The 23,811-nt window shown below is 45.6% G+C and overlaps 1 protein-coding gene across 1 annotated transcript in view; it reads left to right on the forward strand.

Moving 5' to 3' along the window:
- LOC125535770 (probable glutathione S-transferase GSTU6) overlaps window positions 1–23,811 on the forward strand; it is a 140,314-nt gene that overhangs the window by 20,333 nt on the left and 96,170 nt on the right. Inside the window, exon 2 of the mRNA XM_048698844.1 lies at window positions 18,806–19,020. Coding sequence (XP_048554801.1) covers window positions 18,806–19,020 — 215 coding nt within the window. The remainder of the gene's footprint in view (window positions 1–18,805; window positions 19,021–23,811) is intronic.

Genomic DNA, 23,811 nt, shown 5'->3' on the forward strand with positions numbered 1-23,811 from the left:
GGAGCATTTGCAGATTTGCCCCGTAGTGTGTCGGATGCCGCACAGTTTTACCAGGCCGAGGAGGGAAGCTGAACGGAGAAGTTGTTCTGGGCCCAATATACTGGGACCGAACACCCGGTGCCTATGAGCGACTAGCTAAAGCAGCTGGTCGAGCTACACAAGGCGGCCGAACAGGCCATGAAGGGCTTTATAGTCCGGCTGTGGCCTGGCGACGCCCTTTCGAACAGGTACTTCATCCTGGTGAGGCGGCTTGTGGATGCCTGCCCACGGCTGGAAGTCGTCAAGCGGTCCGTCTGCATCGAAGGTGCACGCCGGGATTTTGCCCGTGTGAAGGGGCAATGGGCCAAGCTAGACGCCGTGAAGCTGATCAAGGAAGGGCCACCGGAGGGCAAGGAGCATCGCCACCCCGAGATGTACTATGAGGGTGTCCTGAAGGGTGCTCGTCTCATAGCGGACGAGTGTACGAAAGATATAATATTTGAGTGAACTCGCTCGTGTAATCCTGTAGTTATCAAAACTTGTTCATATGCGCTATGCAATGCTTGTTTTAATTTAAAATATTACCTTCTGTTTGGCTGTTTATCAAATCTGAGAGATGGCTAGTCGTTGGCTTCTGCCCCCATGCCACGAGTGCTGGGGTGTTCGGGATAAACCTGAGCACTCTTGTTCCCATTTTTGGGTCCTTTGAGGGAGGTGCTCAGCACAACGAACAAGGCAATCGGACTATAATGCATTATCACTCTCACTTAGCCATAGAATTCTATAATTTTAAATTTTGGCGAAGCCCCTAGTATTCGGAAGGCCGAATCTGGGGCGCGATACACGCCTTAAGCCAGACAGGGCCGACTCCTCGCTCTAAGCGGCATAAGTCTTTAAGGACTCGAAAACCTCTCGAACAGCGACCATTCTCGCGCCTTATCATGACAGTCAGTTTTAGCTTTCTCTACTGAGGTTCTTAGCCCAGCAGAACCGGGGCACAATCGTAGTAGTTCTCCCAGTGCTACCTTAGCCGATATAGCGGAACGTAAGGTACCAAAACATGGGAGCCGGGCAAACCCAACTATTGACCCAAGACATGATTCAGAGCTGATGCATATAATGCTATAAGTTCAGGGTGCCGCACTGTTGAAAGTGTCCGGACTTCTCACACCGTATTGCGGGGTATGCTTAAGCCCCTAGCGTATTGGCCGTACCAGAGTGTACGGGTAATGGATGCCATGAATGAACACACATATATATATATATATTTATATATAAAGAAGAATGCAATAATAGTCTTAATGCTATGCATTGTTTATTCAAAAAGGTGCGTTAAAGCAGAATGATGCATGCAGTGCGATAAGCAAAAAGTAGGACTATGTCCCCTCCAAGGGCAAGCTGAGGAATAATATTAAAGCAAGTATTTCACTCGTTATCGTAATCCACCTAGGAGTTCCGTGGTGTGATGTAGCTTTCTGCCTCCTTGGTTGCTGCATCATGTGTTCGGCAATCATGCTGCCGGACAGGGTTTCCAGAGATTAATGTCCTGAAAGAGAGAAAAATAACAAAGCGGGAAGCCCCTAGTGCGGTTTAAGCCGCGTCTTGGGGCGTGCCGTAGTCGTGCCCCCTTTCCCGCCTGTGCCCATGGTATTTTTAATGCGTAATTACGTACGCGTGGCACGGGTTTCACCGTTTGGCTGGGACTGGAGTGGGGGCCGCATTGCTATGCGAGCTCAGAACATGCCAGGCAGTCCAGTTGTTGATTACTCTGGGTGCGCTTGAAGTTGTCTGGATCCTTAATCGCCGAACTAGTCGGTTGCCTTAAGAGGCTGATTTGTGCTTCTGCTGGGAGGGTGGCAGTGTGCTCCTCCGTTTGGAGAGAGCGCTCTGTGTTTCCATTAACTGTAATGACCCCCCGAGGTCCTGGCATCTTGAGCTTGAGGTATGCATAATGCGGTACCGCATTGAATCTCGCAAATGAGGTTCGCCCAAGCAGTGCATGATAGCCACTGCGGAACGGGACTATATAGAAGATTAACTCTTCGCTTTGGAAGTTATCCGGGGATCCGAAGACTACTTCCAGTGTGACTGAGCCTGTGCAATGGGCCTCTACACCTGGTATGACGCCTTTAAAGGTCGTTTTTGTGGGTTTGATCCTTGAGGGGTGTATACCCATTTTGCGCACTGTGTCCTGGTAAAGTAGGTTCAGGCTACTGCCGCCATCCATAAGGACTCGAGTGAGGTGAAATCAGTCAGTGATTGGGTCTAGGACCAGTGCGGCGAATCCGCCATGACGGATACTAGTGGGGTGGTCATTGCGATCGAAGGTGATCGGACAGGAGGACCATGGGTTGAACTTTGGGGCGACTGGCTCCAATGCATATACGTCCCTGAGCGCACGCTTCCGCTCCCTCTTGGGGATGTGGGTTGCGTATATCATGTTCACCGTCAGCACTTGTGGGGGGAACCTCTTCTGTCCTCCGGTGTTCGGCTACCGGGGCTCTTCCTCGTCATCGCTGTGTGGCCCCTTATCTTTGTTTTCGGCATTTAACTTGCCGGCTTGCTTGAATACCCAACAATCCCTATTGGTGTGGTTGGCTGGCTTGTCGGGGGTGCCATGTATTTGACACGAGCGATTGAGTATGCGTTCCAAACTGGACGGGCCCGGAGTGCTTCTTTTGAATGGCTTTTTCCGCTGACCGGGTTTAGAGCCTTTGAATCCGGCATTGACTGCCGTATCCTCGGTATTGTTGCTGTTAATGCGGCGCTTATGTTTGTTGCGACGTGACCTGCCATTGCCGTCCTTGGTATCCGAAGTACCACGGTTCTTTGATATGTTATTACTGTGAGCCAGCCAACTATCTTCTCCCGCACAAAAGCGGGTCATGAGTGTCGTGAGGGTTGCCATAGATTTCGGCTTTTCCTGACCAAGGTGCCGGGCTAGCCACTCGTCGCGGATGTTGTGTTTAAAAGCTGCTAGGGCCTCTACATCCGGACAGTCGACGATTTGATTTTTCTTTGTTAGGAACCGTGTCCAGAATTGCCTGGCCGATTCCTCTGGCTGCTGAATTATGTGGCTCAAGTCATCAGCATCTGGTGGTCGCACATAAGTGCCCTGAAAGTTGTCGAGGAATGCGACTTCCAGATCTTCCCAACAGCCAATGGACTCTGCTGGCAAGTTATTGAGCCAATGCCGAGCTGGTCCTTTAAGTTTGACTGGGAGGTATTTGATTGCGTGTAGGTCATCACCGCGGGCCATGTGGATGTGCAGGAGGAAATCTTCGATCCATACCGCAGGATCTGTCGTGCCGTCGTATGATTCTATGTTTACGGGTTTGAAACCCTCTGGGACTTGATGATCCATTACTTCATCTGTGAAGCATAAGGGGTGTGCGGCACCTCTGCACTGGGCTATATCGTGACGCAACTCCAATGAGTCTTGCCCGCTGTGTTCGGCCCGGCCGGATTTACTTTTACTGTATCCGGCGTGACGTTTACCGTCTCGCATAGTGGCGCGCCCTCGTGATCCGTAGATCGATCTTGCATGTTTTGCTTTGTCCTCCAATACGTCTCGCAGGTCTAGCGTATTTCCCCATGCCTTTTTATTTGAATGGCGTCGAGGTGCAGGCTGAGCTTTTGGCTGGAATGCCTCTCTATCGCGGCCACGAGGTGGCCGATCAGCCGCGTCATACGCTTCTTCCTCCAGTTGGGATAGCAACTTGCATTTTGGGTAACTCTTGGAGGGGCGTTCGAGTTTATATTCCTCAGACGCGAGGACTTCAGTCCATCTGTCAGCTAGCAGATCTTGATCAGCTTGAAGCTACTGCTGCTTTTTCTTAAGGCTATTTGTCATGGCTATAAGCCGGCGCTTGAAGCGCTCTTGTTCGACGGGATCCTCTGGCACGACGAATTCGTCATCATCGAGGCTTGCCTCGTCTTCGGAGGGGGGTATGTAATTATCATCCTCCGCCTCTCCATTTGCCGCTCTCTCTGGAGGGCTGGCCTCTCCATCCTCCTGTCCTAGATCGTGCTGGAGGGGATTGTTGCCATCTTCGGCACTATCTGGAGTGTTATTATCTCCTGTGCTGGTATCACCACTTTTTCTTTGGCGGGACTTAGAGCAGTGCCGCTGACGTCGGCGCTTGGGTTGCTTCTTGGAGGGGTCATCCTCCGCTGTCTCGTCGCCATTGCCTTCTTTGGGTGTGTCCACCATGTATATATCGTATGATGAGGTGGCTGTCCAGTGCCCTGTGGGCAGTGGTTCCTCTTCGTCTCTCGCATCGTCGTCCATACCGTCGATGTCTTCAGAGTCAAAGTCGAGCATGTTGGTTAAGTCGTCGACAGTGGCTACTAAGTGGGTGGTGGGTGGGCAGCGAATTTCTTCGTCATCCGCATCCCAATCCTGTCGGACATAGTTCGGCCAGGATCCTTCTGACAAGGAGAGAGACCTTAATGAGTTCAGTATGTCGCCAAAGGGCGAGTGCTGAAAAATATCCGCGGAGGTAAACTCCATGATCGGCGCCCAATCGGATTCGCTAGGAATGGGCGCAGGCAGTTCAGAGTCCGTGGTCGGAGAAGGATCCAGCAGTCTGACAACACGGCTCTCGTGCAGGGTAAGATCGATGTTTGGCTCGACCGCCACTGAGGGTAAGGCCTCCGTGGCGGGGTCCATCCACCCGTCCATGGATGGCGCAACTGGCTCCGAATTGAGGGTCGGAGCGGCTGCCGGTGCGATCTCCTGAACACTGTCTGATGGTAGAGCTAAATCGTACTCATCGTGACCGCGTGACGCACAAGGTAGAGGCTTGAATCCGTCGAAGATCAAGTCTCCGCGGATATCGGCCGTGTAGTTTAAGCTTCCAAACCTGACCTGGTGGCCAGGGGCGTAACTTTCGATCCGCTCGAGATGGCCAAGCGAGTTGGCCCGCAGTGCGAAGCCGCCGAACACAAAGATCTGTCCGGGAGAAAAGTCTCACCCTGGACTGCATCGCTATCGATGATCGTAGGAGCCATCAAGCCTAACGGCGACGACATAGAGGAACTCTCAATGAAAGCACCAATGTCGGTGTCAAAACCGGCGGATCTCGGGTAGGGGGTCCTGAACTGTGCGTCTGAGGTGGATGGTAACAGGAGGCAGGGGACACGATGTTTTACCCAGGTTTGGGCCCTCTTGATGGAGGTAAAACCCTACGTCCTGCTTGATTTATTCTTGATGATATGAGTATTACAAGAGTTGATCTACCACGAGATCGGAGAGGCTAAACCGTAGAAGCTAGCCCAAGGTATGATTGTTGTTGTCCTACGGACTAAACCCTCCGGTTTATATAGACACCGGAGAGGGTTAGGGTTACACAAGGTCGGTTACAAAGGAGGAGATATCCATATCCGTACTGCGTAGCTTGCCTTCCACGCCAAGTAGAGTCCCATTCGGACACGAGACGAAGTCTTCAATCTTGTATCTTCATAGTCCAACAGTCCGGCCAAAGGATATAGTCTGGCTGTCCGGAGACCCCCTAATCCAGGACTCCCTCAATGGGCCTCTACACCTGGTATGCCGCCTTTGCAGGTCGTTTTTGTGGGTTTGATCCTTGAGGGGTCTATACCCATTTTGCGCACTGTGTCCTGATAAAGCAGGTTCATGCTGCTGCTCATACGTCTCCAACGTATCTATAATTTTTGATTGCTCCATGCTATATTATCTACTGTTTTGGACTATATTTGGCTTTATTTTCCACTTCTATATTATTTTTGGGACTAACCTATTAATCGGAGGCCCAGCCCAGAATTGCTGTTTTTGCCAATTTCAGTGTTTCGAAGAAACGGAATATCAAACGGAGTCCAAACGGAATGAAACCTTCGGGAACGTGATTTTCTCACCGAACGTGATCCAGAAAACTTGGACCCTACGCCAAGGCATTAGAGAGGCGGTCACAAGGGTGGGGGCGCGCCCCCTGCCTCGTGGGCCCCTCGGAGCTCCACCGACGTACTCCTTCCTCCTATATATACCTACGTACCCCCAAACGACCAGAACAGGAGCCAAAAACCTAATTCCACTGCCGCAACTTTCTGTATCCACGAGATCCCATCTTGGGGCCTGTTCCGGAGCTCCGTCGGAGAGGGACGTCATCACGGAAGGCTTCTACATCATCATAGCCTCTTTGATGAAGTGTGAGTAGTTTACCTCAGACCTTCGGGTCCATAGTTAGTAGCTAGATGGCTTCTTATCTCTTTTTGGATCTCAATACAAATTTCTCCCCCTCTCTTGTGGAGATCTACTCGATGTAATCTTCTTTTTGTGGTGTGTTTGTTGAGACCGATGAATTGTGGGTTTATGATCAAGTCTATCTATGAATAATATTTGAATCTTCTCTGAATTCTTTTATGTATGATTGGTTATCTTTGCAAGTCTCTTCGAATTATCCGTTTGGTTTGGCCAACTAGATTGGTAGTTCTTGCCATGTGAGAAGTGCTTAGCTTTGGGTTCGATCTTGCGGTGTCCTTTCCCAGTGATAGAAGGGGCAGCAAGGCACGTATTGCATCGTTGCCATCGAGGATAACAAGATGGGGTTTATTTCATATTGCATGAATTTATCTCTCTACATCATGTCATCTTGCTTCAAGCATTACTCTGTTTTTAACTTAATACTCTAGATGCATGCTGGATAGCTGTCGATGAGTGGAGTAATAGTAGTAGATGCAGAATTGTTTCGGTCTACTTGTCACGGACATGATGCCTATATACATGATCATGCCTAGATATTCTCATAACTATGATCAATTCCGTCAATTTCTCAACAGTAATTTGTTCACCCACCGTAGAATACTTATGCTCTTGAGAGAAGCCACTAGTGAAACCTACGGCCCCCGGGTCTATTCTCATCATATTAATCTCCATCACTTTAATCTTGTTTTGCTTTTTTACTTTGCCTTTACTTTTTTACTTTGCATCTTCATACCAAAAATACCAAAAATATTATATCTATCAGATCTCACTCTCGTAAGTGACCGTGAGGGGATTGACAACCCCTGATCACGTTGGTTGCGAGTAGCTATCGTTTTGTGCAGGTACGAGGGACTTGAGCATGGCCTCCTACTGGATTGATACCTTGGTTCGCAAAACTGAGGGAAATACTTACGCTACTTTGCTGCATCATCCCTTCCTCTTTGGGGAAAACCAACGCAAGCTCAAGACGTAGCAAGAAGGATTTCTGGCGCCGTTGCCGGGGAGTCTATGCAAAAAATCAACATACCAAGTACCCATCACAATCCCTATCTCTCACATTACATTGTTTGCCATTTGCCTCTCGTTTTCCTCTCCCCCACTTCACCCTTGCCATTTTATTCGCCCTCTCTCTCTCTATCCTCCCTCTCTATTTGCCTCTTTTGCCCGCTTGCCTTTTTGTTTGCTCGTGTGCTAGATTGCTTGTTTGTCGCGATGGCTCAAGATACTACCAAATTGTGTGACTTCACCAATACCAATAATAATGATTTCCTTAGCAATCCGATTGCTCCTCTTGCCAATACCGAATCTTGTGAAATCAATACTGCTTTGTTGAATCTTATTATGAAAGATCAATTCGCCGGCATTCCTAGTGAAGATGCCGCTACTCATCTGAATAGCTTCGTTGATTTATGTGATATGCAAAAGAAAAAAGATGTCGATAATGATGTCGTTAAATTGAAGATATTTCCTTTTTCGCTTAGAGATCGTGCTAAAGCTTGGTTTTCGTCTTTGCCTAAAAATAGTATTGATTCTTGGAACAAGTGCAAAGATGCTTTTATCTCTAAGTATTTCCCTCCCGCTAAGATCATCTCTCTTAGAAACGATATTATGAACTTTAAGCAACTTGATCATGAACATGTTGCACAAGCTTGGGAGAGAATGAAATTAATGATACGTAATTGCCCTACTCATGGTTTGAATTTGTGGATGATTATACAAAAATTTTATGCCGGATTGAATTTTGCTTCTAGAAATCTTTTAGATTCGGCCGCGGGAGGCACTTTTATGGAAATCACTTTAGGATATGCTACTAAACTCCTAGATAATATTATGGTTAATTATTCTCAATGGCATACTGAAAGATCTTCTAATAAAAAAGTGCATGCGATAGAAGAAATCAATGTTTTGAGTGGAAAGATGGATGAACTTACGAAATTATTTGCTACTAAGAGTGTTTCTTCTGATCCTAATGATATGCCTTTTTTCTACTTTGATTGAGAATAACAATGAATCTATGGATGTGAATTTTGTTGGTAGGAATAATTTTGGTAACAATGCTTATAGAGGGAATTTTTATCCTAGGCCATATCCTAGTAATCCTTCTAATAATTATGGGAATTCCTACAACAACTCTTATGGAAATTATAATAAGATGCCCTCTGAATTTGAGAATAGTGTTAAAGAGTTTATGAATTCACAAAAGAATTTTAATGCTTTGCTTGAAGAGAAATTGCTTAAAGTTGATGATTTGGCTAGAAACGTTGATAGAATTTCTCTTGAGATTGATTCTTTAAAGCTTAGATCTATTCCTCCTAAGCATGATATCAATGAGTCTCTCAAAGCCATGAGAATTTCCATTGATGAGTGCAAGGAAAGAACCGCTAGGATGCGTGCTTCCAAAGATGCCTTTGTTAAAGCGTGTTCTTCCAATTCCTATGAAAATCAAGATGAAGATCTAAAATTTATTGATGTGTCTCCTATCAAATCTTTGTTTTGCAATATGAATCTTGATGAAACTGAATATGATCTTCCTTTACCTAGAAGGCGTTCTAAAAATTCGGAGTATTTAGATCTTTATGATGAAATTGATGAAAGTGGGATTGAAAGAAATAAAAATCTAGATGTTGCTAAACCCACTATATTGGATTTCAAGGAATTTAGTTATGAAAGTTGCTCTTTAATTGATTGTATTTCCTTGTTGCAATCCGTGCTAAATTCTCCACATGCTTATAGTCAACATAAAGCCTTCACCGAACATATTGTTGATGCCTTGATGCAATCTTATGAAGAAAAACTTGAGTTGAAACTTTCTATCCCTAGAAAACTCTATGATGAGTGGGAACCAACTATTAAAATTAAAATTAAAGATCATGAGTTTTATGCTTTGTGTGATTTGGGTGCTAGTGTCCCTACTATTCCCAAGACTTTATGTGATTTGCTAGATTTCCGTAATTTTGATGATTGCTCTCTAAACTTACATCTTGCGGATTCTACTATTAAGAAACCTATGGGAAGAATTAATGATGTTCTTATTGTTGCAAATAGGAATTATGTGCCCGTAGATTTCATTGTTCTTGATATAGATTGCAATCCTTCTTGCCCTATTATTCTTGGTAGACCTTTCCTTAGAACGGTTGGTGCGATTATTGATATGAAGGAAGGGAATATTAGATTTCAATTTACATTAAAAAATTGCATGGAACACTTTCCAAGAAAGAAAATAAAATTTCCGTATGAAACTATCATGAGAGCCACTTATGGATTGCCTACCAAATATGGCAATACCTAGATCTATCCTCGCTTTTATGCCTAGCTAGGGGCGTTAAACGATAGCGCTTGTTGGGAGGCAACCCAATTTTATTTTTATTCCTTGCTTTTTTCTCCTGTTTAGTAATAAATAAATAAATTATTTATCCTCTGTTTTGGTTATGTTTTTTGTGTTTAATTAGTGTTTGTGCCAAGTAGAACCGTTGGGAAGACTTGGGGAAAGTCTTGTTGAACTTGCTGTAAAAAATAGAAACTTTAGCGCTCACAAGAACTGCTGTAATTTTTATTTGAAGAGTGATATTTAGTTAATTCTTTTTTCAGATGATTAATAGATAAATTCCTCACGTCCAGCAATTTATTTTAGAATTTTTGGGGTTCCAGATCTTGCGCTAGCTACAGATTACTACAGACTGTTCTGTTTTTGACAGATTCTGTTTTTCGTGTGTTGTTTGCTTATTTTGATGAATCTATGGTTAGTAAAATAATTTATAATCCATAGAGAAGTTGGAATACAGTAGGTTTAACACCAATATAAATAAAGAATGAGTTAATTACAGTACCTTGAAGTGGTATTTTGTTTTCTTTCGCTAACGGAGCTCACGAGTTTTCTACTTTAAGTTTTGTGTTGTGAAGTTTTCAAGTTTTGGGTGAATTCTTGTGATGGATTATGGAACAAGGAGTGGAAAGATCATAAGCTTGGGGATGCCCATGGCACCCCCAAGATAATCCAAGGACACCAAAAAGTCAAAGCTTGGGGATGCCCCGGAAGGCATCCCCTCTTTCGTCCACTTCCATCGGTAATTTACTTGGAGCTATATTTTTATTCACCAACATGATATGTGTTTTGCTTGAACCGTCTTGTATTATTTGTGTCTTTGTGTCTTAGTATACCACAATCATCCTTGCTGTACACACCTTTTGAGAGAGCCATACACGAATTAAAATTTGATAGAATACTCTATGTGCTTCACTTATATCTTTTGAGCTAAGTAGTTTTGCTCTATGTGCTTCACTTATATCTTTTGAGCGTTATAATTTTGCTCTATGTGCTTCACTTAGATCTTTTAGAGCATGGTGGTGGATTTGTTTTAAAGAAACTATTGATCTCTCATGCTTCACTTAAATTATTTTGAGAGTCTTAATAGCATGGTAATTTGCTTAATAATAATATGCTTGGTATTCAAGATTTGTGAAACTTTCTTTTGAGTGTGTTGAATACTAAGAAAAGATTGAAGCATGATAATTGTTTTGAGATATGGAGGTGATAATATTAAAGTCATGCTAGTTGAGTAGTTGTGAATTTAAAGAATACTTGTGTTAAAGTTTGTGATTCCCGTAGCATGCACGTATGGTGAACCGTTATGTGATGAAGTCGGAGCATGATTTATTTATTGATTGTCTTCCTTATGAGTGGCGGTCGGGGACGAGCGATGGTCTTTTCCTACCAATCTATCCCCCTTGGAGCATGCGTGTAATACTTTGCTTTGATAACTTCTAGATTTTTGCAATAAGTATATGAGTTCTTTATGACTAATGTTGAGTCCATGGATTATACGCACTCTCACCCTTCCACCTTTGCTAGCCTCTCTAATACCGCGCACTTTTCGCCGGTATCATACACCTACCATATACCTTCCTCAAAACAGCCACCATACCTACCTATTATGGCATTTCCATAGCCATTCCGAGATATATTGCCATGCAACTTTCCACCATTCCGTTTATTATGACACACTCCATCATTGTCATATTGCATATCCCGGTACACCGCCGGAGGCATTCATATAGAGTCATATTTTGTTCTAAGTATCAAGTTGTAATTGTTGAGTTGTAAGAAAAATAAAAGTGTGATGATCATCATTATTAGAGCATTGTCCCAGTGAGGAAAGAGTGATGGAGTCTATGATTCCCCCATAAGTCGGGATGAGACTCCAGACGAAAAATAAATAAAAAGAGGCCAAAGAAGCCCAAATAAAAAAGAGGCCAAAATAGGGGGAGAAAAGGCCCAAATAAAAAAAATAAAAAATGAGAGAAAAAGAGAGAAGGGACAATGTTACTATCCTCTTACCACACTTTTGCTTCAAAGTAACACCATGATCTTCATAGTAGAGAGTCTCTCATGTTATCACTTTCATATACTAGTGGGTATCTTTCATTATAGAACTTGGCTTGTATATTCCAATGATGGGCTTCCTCAAATTGCCCTAGGTCTTCATGAGCAAGCAAGTTGGATGCACACCCACTTAGTTTCTTTTTGAGCTTTGATATACTTATAGCTCTAGTGCATCCGTTGCATGGCAATCCCTACTCACTCACATTGATATCTATTAATGGGCATCTCCATAGCCCATTGATATGCCTAGTTGATGTGAGACTATCTTCTCCTTTTTGTCTTCTCCACAACCACCATTCTATTCCACCTGTAGTGCTATATCCATGGCTCACGCTCATGTATTGCGTGAAGATTGGAAAAGTTTTGAAAAAGTTAGAGTATGAAACAATTGCTTGGCTTGTCATCGGGGTTGTGCATGATTTAAATACTTTGTGTGGTGAAGATAGAGCATAGCTAGACTATATGATTTTGTAGGGATAACTTTCTTTGGCCATGTTATTTTGAGAAGACATAATTGCTTTGTTCGTATGCTTGAAGTATTTTTTTTATGTCAATATAAACTTTTGTCTTGAATCTTTCGAATCTGAATATTCATATCACAATTAAGAAGATTTGCATTGAAATTATGCCAAGTAGCACTCCACATCAAAAATTCTCTTTTTATCATTTACCTACTCGAGGACGAGCAGGAATTAAGCTTGGGGATGCCTGATACGTCTGCAACATATCTATAATTTTTGATTGCTCCATGATATATAATCTACTGTTTTGGACTATATTGGGCTTTATTTTCCACTTTTATATTATTTTGGGGACTAACCTATTAACCGGAGGCCCAGCCCAGGATTGCTATTTTTGCCTTTTTCAGTGTTTCGAAGAAACGGAATATCAAACGGAGTCCAAACGGAATGAAACCTTCGGGAACGTGATTTTCTCACCGAACGTGATCCAGGAGACTTGGACCCTACGCCAAGGCATTAGAGAGGCGGTCACAAGGGTGGGGGCGCCCCCCCTAGGGCGCGCCCCCTGCCTCGTGGGCCCCTCGGAGCTCCACCGACGTACTCCTTCCTCCTATATATACCTACGTACCCCCAAACGATCAGAACAGGAGCCAAAAACCTAATTCCACTGCCGCAACTTTCTGTATCCACGAGATCCCATCTTGGGGCCTGTTCCGGAGCTCCGTCGGAGAGGGACGTCATCACGGAGGTCTTCTACATCATCATAGCCTCTTTGATGAAGTGTGAGTAGTTTACCTCAGACCTTCGAGTCCATAGTTAGTAGCTAGATGGCTTCTTCTCTCTTTTTGGATCTCAATACAAATTTCTCCCCCTCTCTTGTGGAGATCTACTTGATGTAATCTTCATTTTGCGGTGTGTTTGTTGAGACCGATGAATTGTGGGTTTATGATCAAGTCTATCTACGAATAATATTTGAATCTTCTCTGAATTCTTTTATGTATGATTGGTTATCTTTGCAAGTCTCTTCGATTTATCCGTTTGGTTTGGCCAACTAGATTGGTAGTTCTTGCCATGGGAGAAGTGCTTAGCTTTGGGTTCGATCTTGCGGTGTCCTTTCCCAGTGACAGAAGGGGAAGCAAGGCACGTATTGCATCGTTGCCATCGAGGATAACAAGATGGGGTTTATTTCATATTGCATGAATTTATCTCTCTACATCATGTCATCTTGCTTAAGGCGTTACTCTATTTTTAACTTAATACTCTAGATGCATGCTGGATAGCGGTCGATGAGTGGAGTAATAGTAGTAGATGCAGAATCGTTTCGGTCTACTTGTCACGGACGTGATGCCTATATACATGATCATGCCTAGATATTCTCATAACTATGCTCAATTCTGTCAATTGCTCAACAGTAATTTGTTCACCCACCGTAGAATACTTATGCTCTTGAGAGAAGTCACTAGTGAAACCTATGGCCCCCGGGTCTATTCTCATCATATTAATCTCCATCACTTTAATCTTGTTTTGCTTTTTTACTTTGCCTTTACTTTTTACTTTGCATCTTTATACCAAAAATACCAAAAATATTATATCTATCAGATCTCACTCTCGTAAGTGACCGTGAAGGGATTGACAACCCCTAATCGCGTTGGTTGCGAGTAGCTATCATTTTGTTCAGGTACGAGGGACTTGAGCATGGCCTCCTACTGGATTGATACCTTGGTTCTCAAAAACTGAGGGAAATACTTACGCTACTTTGGTGCATCATCCCTTCCTCTTCGGGGAAAACCAACACAAGTTCAAGACGTAGCAGCTGCCGCCGTCCATAAGGACTCGAGTGAGGTGAAATCCGTCAATGATTGGGTCTAGGACCAGTGCGGCGAATCCGCCATGACGGATACTAGTGGGGTGGTCCCTTCGATCGAAGGTGATCGGACAGGAGGACCATGGTTTGAACTTTGGGGCGACTGGCTCCAACACATATACATCCCTTAGCGCACGCTTCTGCTCCCTCTTGGGGATGTGGGTTGCGTATATCATGTTCACCGTCCACACTTGTGGGGGGAACCTCTTCTGTCCTCCAGTGTTCGGCTGTCGGGGCTCCTCCTCGTCATCACTATGTGACCGCTTATCTTTGTTTTCGGCATTTAACTTGCTGGCCTGCTTGAACACCCAACAATCCCTGTTGGTGTGGTTGGCTGGCTTGTCGGGGGTGCCGTGTATTTGACACGAGCGATCGAGTATACAGTCCAAACTGGACGGGCCCGGAGTGCTTCTTTTGAATGGCTTTTTCCGCTGACCGGGTTTAGAGCCTTTGAATCTGGCATTGACTGCCGTATCCTTGGTATTGTCGCTGTTGATGCGGCACTTGTGTTTGTTGCGACGTGACCTGCCATTGCCATCCTTGGTATCCAAAGTACCATGATTCTTTGATATATTAATGCTGCGAGCCAGCCAGCAGTCTTCTCCCATGCAAAAGCGGGTCATGAGTGTCGTGAGGGCTGCCATAGATTTCGGCTTTTCCTGGCCAAGGTGCCGGGCGAGCCACTCGTCGCGGATGTTGTGCTTAAAAGCTGCCAGGGCCTCTGCATCCGGACAGTCGACAATTTGATCTTTTTTGTCAGGAACCATGTCCAGAATTGCCTGGCCGATTCCTCTGGCTGCTGAATTATGTGGCTCAAGTCATTGGCATCTGGTGGTCGCACATAAGTGCCCTTGAAGTTGTCGAGGAATGCGGCTTCCAGATCTTCCCAACAGCCAATGGATTCTGCTGGCAGGCTGTTGAGCCAATGCCGAGCTGGTCCTTTGAGTTTCAGTGGGAGGTATTTTATGGCGTGTAGATCGTCACCGCGGGCCATGTGGATGTGCAGGAGGAAGTCCTCGATCCATACCGCAGGATCTGTTGTGCCTCGTATGATTCAATATTTACGGTTTTGAAACCCTCTGGGATTTGGTGATCCATTACTTCCTCTGTGAAGCATAGGGGGTGTGCAACGCCTCTGTACTAGGCTATATCGCGACGCAGCTCAAATGAGTCTTGTCCGCTGTGTTCGGCCCGGCCGGACTTACTTTTACTGTATCCGGCGTGGCGGTTATCGTCTCGCGTAGTGGCGCGCCCTCGTGATCCGTAGATCGATCTTGCATGTCTTGCTTTGTCCTCCAATATGTCTCGCAGGTCTAGCGTGTTTCCCCGTGCCTTGTCATTTTTATTTGAGTGGCGTCAGGGTGCGGGCTGAGTTTTTGGCTAAAATGCCTCTCTGTCACGGCCACGAGGTGGCCGATCAGCCGCATCATATGCTGGAGGTGTAGGTTTGAATGCTTCCTCCTCCAGTCGGGGTAGCAACCTACACTTTGGGTTACTCTTGGAGGGGCGTTCGAGTTCATATTCCTCGGCCGCAAGGACTTCAGTCCATCTGTCAGCTAGCAAATCTTGATCATCTTGAAGCCGCTGCTACTTTTTCTTAAGGCTATTTCCCGTGGCTATAAGCCAGCGCTTGAAACGCTCTTGTTCGACGGGATCCTCAGGCACGACAAATTCATCATCGTCGAGGCTTGCCTCGTCTTCGGAGGGAGGCATGTAATTATCATCCTCCGCCTCTCCATCTGCCGCTCTCTCGGGAGGGCTGGCTTCTCCATCCTCCTGCTCTAAATCTTGTTGGAGGGGATTGTTGTCGTCTTCGGTACTGTCCGGAGTGCTATTATTTCCTGTGCTGGTGTCACCGCTTTTGCTTTAGCGAGACTTAGAGCGGCGCCGCTGACGTCGGCGCTTGGGTTGCTTCTTGGAGGGGCCATCCTCCGCTGTCTCGTCGCCATTGCGTTCTTTGGGTGTGTCCACCATGTATATATCATATGATGAGGTGGCTGTCCAGTGCCCTGTGGGCAGTGGTTCCTCTTCGTCTCCCGCATCGTCTTCCATACCGTCGATGTCTTCGGACTCGAAGTCGAGCATGTCGGTCAAATTTTCGACAGTGGCTACTAAGTGGGTGGTGGGTGGGCGGCGAATTTCTTCGTCCTTCGCATCCCAATCCTACTAAACATAGTTCGGCCAGGACTCTCCTGATAGGGAGAGAGACCTTAATGAGTTTAGTATGTCGCCGAAAGGCAAGTGCTGAAAGATATCCGTGGAGGTGAACTCCATGATTGGCGCCCAGTCGGATTTGACAGGCATGGGCGCATGCGGTTCGTAGTCTGTGGCCGGGGAAGAATCCGGTAGTTCGGCGTCACGGCTCCCGTGAAAGGTAAGGTCGATCCTTGGCTCGATCGCCACTGAGAATATGGCCTCTGTGGTGGGGTCTATCCACCCATCCATGGATGGCGCAATTGGCTCCGAATTGAGGGTCGGAGCGGTTGCCGATGCGGTCTCCTGAACACTGTCCGATGGTAGAGCTAAATCATGCTCGTCGTGACCGTCCGGCGCACTCGGCAGGGGCTCGAATCCATCGAAGATCAAGTCTCCGCGGATGTCGGCCATGTCGTTTAAGCTTCCAAACCTGACCTGGTGGCCAGGAGCGTAACTCTCGATCTGCTCCAGATGGCCAAGCGAGTTGGCCCGCAGTGCGAAGCCGCCAAATACAAAGATCTGTCCAGGGAGAAAAGTCTCACCCTGGACTGCATCGCTATCGATGATTGAAGGAGCCATCAAGCCTAATGATGACGATACAGAGGAACTCTCAATGAAAGCACCAATGTCGGTGTCAAAACTGGCGGATCTCGGGTAGGGGGTCCCGAACTGTGCGTCTAAGGTGGATGGTAACAGGAGGCAGGGGACACGATGTTTTACCCAGGTTCGGGCCCTCTTGATGGAGGTAAAACCCTACGTCCTGCTTGATTATTCTTGATAATATGAGTAGTACAAGAGTAGATCTACCATGAGATCAGAGAGGCTAAACCCTAGAAGCTAGCCTATGGTATGATTGTATGTTGTCCTACGGACTAAAACCCTCCGGTTTATATAGACACCGGAGGGGGCTAGGGTTACACAAGGTCGGTTACAAAGGAGGAGATATCCATATCCGTATCACCTAGCTTGCCTTCCACGCCAAGTAGAGTCCCATCCGGACACGGGCCGAAGTTTTCAATCTTGTATCTTCATAGTCCAACAGTCCGGCCAAAGGATATAGTCCGGCTGTCCGGAGACCCCCTAATCCAGGACTCCCTCAGAGAGGAAATATGAAAACGGAACCGGAAATTTGCAAAACGGAAGTGGAAATGGATTTTTTTATGCGGAAACGGAAACAAAAACGGAACGGTGTTTTCCGATAGAACATGCATGGAAATGGAACTTTTCGTTTCTGTGAATATGGAATTTCTGTTTTTACTATAGACCTATAGTTGATTTGTAGCCCAACCACCAAAGAGAACACAATGACACAATTAGTAGAATGGATCTAGGGCCCAACTTCTACTACCACACATGTACTCAGCTTGACCCTATACGCAATTGTCCGGTACTACTACAATACTACGCTAAGTTGCTAACATAATGATATTATTTTGTAGCCATGTTAACAACTCATTGAATTTGTTTGTTTTTGTGTGTATTTCTATATGATTCAAGGGGTTTTTAAGTTCTGATCAATGCCTATTTCTGTTTCCGTATCCACTTTGTATTCACTCCGTGTCCGTTTCCGGTAGTATCTATTTCCGTATTCATTTCGGGGTTTCTGTATTCGTTTCCGCTTCTGCAAAAAAATGTGAAAACAAATATGGTAACACTCAGTTCCGTCCGTTTCCGCTCCGTTTTCATCCCTAATTAGACCAATATGTTTGAAAATTCTTTCAAATTTACTGCACATGGAATTAAATCGCACACAAGTACACAAATATGATTTTTCAAACTGTTATGGTTAGCTGTTGCATGTACATCTAGTTCTAATTTGAATTACGGTCATTAAATGGCTAGGAAATCACTTAAATGTCTTCGAAAGGTCAAATGACCCTTGAAATTTTCCAAAATTTGACATGACAGTTGTATTAATGCACATTAGACGTAGAAAAAATTTGAAGGCCATAAGAGGAAGCTATCTCTCGTTCGTCATCAAACATGCATTGTTCCCTCTCGAAACCACGAGTCTTCTAGTGAGTTGCTCCGGTCTATGAGGGGTGTGTGTCCAAACTTTCGTCAAAGATGCCAATTTTTTTACCACATCATCTTGGTGGCATGACATTACATCAACCAAGGTTTCATGTGTTTCTGATTTTTTTTAATTTTTTGGAATTTAAATGCCATGGCACTCCATGCTTGATTGTGTCATAGCCGTTAGACCAATATGTTTGAAAAATCCTTCCAATTTACTGCACATGGAATTAAATCGCACACAAGTACACAAAATATGACTTTTCAAACCGTTATGGTAGCTGTTGCATGTACATGTACATGTAGTTCAAATTTCAATTACGGTCATTAAATGGCTAGAAAATCACTTAAATGTCTTAAAAGGTCAAATGACCCCTGAAATTTTCCAAAATTTGACATGACAGTTGTACTAGTACTACAAACTTTCTCGTACATTTAAAACACCATCCATTGCCACTTTACTCCTAATTCATCTTTCACAGCTAATAAAAATATCTACGACATCACACACAGTTGTTTTGTAGGAACCGTTTGCGATTAAAATTTCTGGGTCTATTTAAGTCTTCCTCCTTAAGCTTCGCCGGCTCGTCTGCTCTAGTGCTGGCAACCCCCGACTCCACGAATCCCGATCCCCATTCCCGCACCCCTTTCTTGCAAAGATGACGACATGGAAATGCTTCGTGAAGGCCCGTACGAGGGCCGCGTCCCCCTCCCCCTCGAGCGCCGCCGCCTCGCCGAGAGCGCCGCCGCCTACGCTGAGAGCGCCTCCGTATCCGCATTGAGTGAGGCCGCTTTCACCACGAGGGCATCTGCGGAAGCTGACAGGGCAGCGGCAGCAGCCGAGATGGCTGCAGCAGCTGCTGCGACGGCGGCTGCAAACACCGAGAGCGCTCGAGCTGCCGTCTGTGCCGTCGATGTTGCCCTAGACCGGGTCGAGGCCATCCATGCCAAGATCGAGGATGCGCACGCCAAGATATTCCAGGCCACCTCGGAATCCAACATGTAACCCACGTCCGAAAAGGCGGCGGTGGCCATGGAGCACCTGCTTCCTTATGAGGTCGCCGAGCGGGAGCTGGAGATGCAGGAGGCGGAGGAGATCGAGGAGCGCCAGGAGGAGGAGTTACGCGCGGCCGAGGTCGAGGTAGAGAAGAGTCTTCCCGTCGAGGAATCGGCGGTGGAGTATCAACGCGAGCTCTGGCGCAACCACTAATACGAGTACTACAACCTTGAGGGTGGCGCCGAGGACGCGGTCGACTTTAGCAGGGGGGACGCGGAGTCCACCAACGGCGGCATGTCGCCAGGACAAGTCATCGACGTCTCATCTCACACTGGTGATGCATAGGCTGGCGTGGCGGCGGATTTGTTAAAATTATGTGTACTTATGCTTTGTTTTTAATGCTGGTCTTTTGTTAGAGCAATGTTTAGGTCAACTGGGTATGTTTAATTACTAAAATTGCTCGATTCAGTAAGTGTGGCATGTGTGTTGTACGCTCTTTTGTGTGCCCAAATTAGCAAGCGATGTTAAATTATGCAATGACGTACCCGGGAAAATTTCCACCAAAATTTGAATTATCAAACTCATCCCATGCGCGTAAAGCAGAAGAATCGCTTGTGATGCACACAATCGTTCAAAGTGAATGGTCCGGTGGCACCGCGCGCAAAGTTTCCCTCCACATTTCCAAAATTTTGGCCTATCGCCAAAATATCTTCCCCCGCCCCCTCCCCCCTTCCCCACCCCCTTTTCTCCCCGACCACAAGTCATATTTCCCCTGTTTCCTCCTTCCTTCCTTCCTTCCTTCCTTCCTAAGCTATAGCTGCTTCCTCGCTCTCGCCGTCTGGCGTCTCGCATCCTACCACCGAGGTCGCCATGGTCTTCTTCAAATACCTCTCCAGCGGTTCCTCCTCCGACGATGACTCCTTCACCACCCGGGTATGCCTCTCTTCTCTCTCTCTCGGGCTATGAATTGGAATGAAGGATTTTTACCCGACGGTCGATTTGAGTCATTTCTTCCTCTTGTAGCTCCCTAGTACCATCAGTGGCAACGAATGGAGCGGGGTGGCTGAAGATCTATCTTCTCATTGTCACCATCAATCTCCATGCGTGAAGCTAGTTGCGTTTGAATCTGTGGATAGTGGGAGGAAGTTTCTGGCATGTGCAGAGAAGGTTAGACCCTCTTTCGTTGTTACAAATCATTTGTTAGATGTGATTCAGACACTGTCACGGTCCCAACCCATTCATACCACACCTTCAACCAAACGCATCCTAAGACAGTGTCACAGTTTGTACCTAGTATCTAAAATTTTGCCATTTCATCAGCGATGCCATTAGAAAATTATTTGGCACCGCTTCAGCAGTTTGTGTAACCAACTTTGGTCCACACATCCGAGCAACCAAGCAGTAAAATACTAAATCTTTATGGCACGAAGGAACTGGGCATCGGAGCAACTAGGTGCTCAGGAGTCCGGGTCCCTAATATTTTTTCCGCTGCATCGCCTCGCCAGTGCAGGGTACCGGTGCGAGATGTAGCAAGAGTTGTCTTTACACCAGTTTTGGCATACATTGTGGATGGCCTTAGTGCTATTAGTTCTATCCTACTAAATTTGTGCATGTACACACCTGTTAGTGTCAATTTGCTGTCATCCAAACACTGTCGCTATGTTGTTGCAGTTGTTGGGGAACGTAGTAATTTCAAAAAAATTCCTACGCACACGCAAGATCATGGTGATGCATAGCAACGAGAAGGGAAAGTGTCGTCCACATACCCTCGTAGACCGATAAGCGGAAGCGTTATGACAACACGGTTGATGTAGTCGTACGTCTTCACTATCGACCGATCCTCAGTACCAAACGTACGGCACCTCCGCGTTCAGCACTCGTTCAGCTCGGTGACGTCTCGCGAACTCACGATCCAGTAGAGCTCGGGAAGAGTTTCGTCAGCACGACAGCGTGGCGACGATGTTGATGAAGCTACCGTTGCAGGGCTTCGCCTAAGCACCGCTACAGTATGACCGAGGTGGATTATGGTGGAGGGGGGCACCGCACACGGTTGGGAGAGATCAATGATCAACTTGTGTGTCTAGAGGTGCCCCCTGCCCCCGTATATAAAGGAGTAAGGGGGGAGGCCGGCCGGCCCAAGAGGGCGCGCCAGGAGGAGGAATCCTCCTCCTAGTAGGAGTAGGATTCCCCTCTTTCCTACTCCTACTAGGAGGGGGAAAGGAAGGGGGAGAAGGAGAAGGAAAGGGGGACTCCCCCCCTCTCCTAGTCCAATTCGGACCAGAGGGGAAGGGGGCTCGCGACCTGCCCTGGCCGGCCCCTCTCTCTCCACTAGGGCCCAATAAGGCCCATTAACCCCCGGGGGGTTCCGGTAACCCCTCCGGCACTCCGGTAAAATCCTGATTTTACCCGGAACTCTTCCAGTGTCCAAATGTAGGCTTCCAATATATCAATCTTTATGTCTCAACAACCATTTCGAGACTCCTCGTCATGTACGTGATCATATCCGGGACTTCGAACTAACTTCGGTACATTAAAACATATAAACTCATAATACCTATCGTCATAGAACTTTAAGCGTGCGGACCCTACGGGTTCGAGAACTATGTAGACATGACCGAGACACGTCTCCGGTCAATAACCAATAGCGGAACCTAGATGTTCGTATTGGTTCCTACATATTCTACGAAGATCTTTATCGGTCAAACCGCATAACAATATACGTTGTTCCCTTTGTCATCGGTATGTTACTTGCCCGAGATTCGATCGTCAGTATCCCAATACCTAGCTCAATCTCATTACCGGCAAGTCTCTTTACTCGTTACGTAATGCAACATCCCGCAACTAAGTCATTAGTCACATTGCTTGCAAGGCTTATAGTGATGTGCATTACCGAGAGGGCCCAGAGATACCTCTTCGACAATCGGAGTGACAAATCCTATTCTTGATCTATGCCAACTCCACAAACACCATTGGAGACACCTGTAGAGCACCTTTATAATCACCCAGTTACGTTGTGACGTTTGGTAGCACACAAAGTGTTCCTCGGGTATTCGGGAGTTGCATAATCTCATAGTCATAGGAACATGTATATGTCATGAAGAAAGCAATAGCAGAAAACTTAAACGATCAAGTGCTAAGCTAACGAAATGGGTCAAGTCAATCACATCATTCTCCTAATGATGTGATCCCGTTGATCAAATAACAACTCATGTCTATGGCTAGGAAACTTAATCATCTTTGATCAATGAGCTAGTCAAGTAGAGGCATACTAGTGACACTATGTTTGTCTAGGTATTCACACATGTATTATGTTTCTGGTTAATACAATTCTAGCATGAATAATAAACATTTATCATGAAATAAGGAAATAAATAATAACTTTATTATTGCCTCTAGGGCATATTTCCTTCATTCTCCCACTTGCACTAGAGTCAATAATCTAGATTACACAGTAATGATTCTAACACCCATGGAGTCTTGGTGCTGATCATGTTTTGCTCGTGGAAGAGGCTTAGTCAACGGGTCTGCAACATTCAGATCCGTATGTATCTTGCATATCTCTATGTCTCCCACCTGGACTTGATCCCGGATGGAATTGAAGTGTCTCCTGATGTGCTTGGTTCTTTTGTGAAATCTGGATTCCTTTGCCAAGGCAATTGCACCAGTATTGTCACAAAAGATTTTCATTGGACCCGATGCACTAGGTATGTCACCTAGATCGGATATGAACTCCTTCATCCAGACTCCTTCATTTGCTGCTTTCGAAGCAGCTATGTACACCGCTTCACACGTAGATCCCGCCACGACGTTCTGTTTAAAACTGCTCCAACTAACAGCTCCACCGTTCAATATAAACACGTATCTGGTTTGCGATTTAGAATCGTCCGGATCAGTGTCGAAGCTTGCATCGACGTAACCATTTACGACAAGCTCTTTGTCACCTCCATAAACGAGAAACATATCCTTAGTCCCTTTCATGTATTTCAGGATGTTCTTGACCGCTTTCCAGTGATCCACTCCTGGATTACTTTGGTACCTCCCTACTAAACTAATAGCAAGGCACACATCAGGTCTGGTACACAGCATTGCATACATGATAGAGCCTATGGCTGAAGCATAGGGAACACATTTCATTTTCTCTCTATCTTCTGTAGTGGTCGGGCATTGAGTCTTACTCAACTTCACACCTTGTAACACAGGCAAGAACCCTTTATTAGCTTGATCCATTTTGAACTTATTCAAAACTTTATTAAGGTATGTGCTTTGTGAAAGTCCAATTAAGCGTCTTGATCTATCTCTATAAATCTTGATGCCTAATATATAAGCAGCTCACCGAGGTCTTTCATTGAAAAACTCTTATTCAAGTATCCTTTTATGCTATCCAGAAATTCTATATCATTTCCAATCAACAATATGTCATCCACATATAATATTAGAAATGCTATAGAGCTCCCACTCACTTTCTTCTAAATACAGGCTTCTCGAGAAGTCTGTATAAAACCATATGCTTTGATCACACTATCAAAACGTTTATTCCAATTCCGAGAGGCTTGCACCAGTCCATAAATGGATCGCTGGAGCTTGCACACTTTGTTAGTACCCTTTGGATCGATAAAACCTTCAGGTTGCATCATATACAACTCTTCTTCCAGAAATCCATTCAGGAATGCAGTCTTTACATCCATTTGCCAAATT

The sequence above is a fragment of the Triticum urartu genome, chromosome 2 (assembly GCF_003073215.2).
Source record: "Triticum urartu cultivar G1812 chromosome 2, Tu2.1, whole genome shotgun sequence".
Lineage (NCBI taxonomy): Eukaryota > Viridiplantae > Streptophyta > Magnoliopsida > Poales > Poaceae > Triticum > Triticum urartu.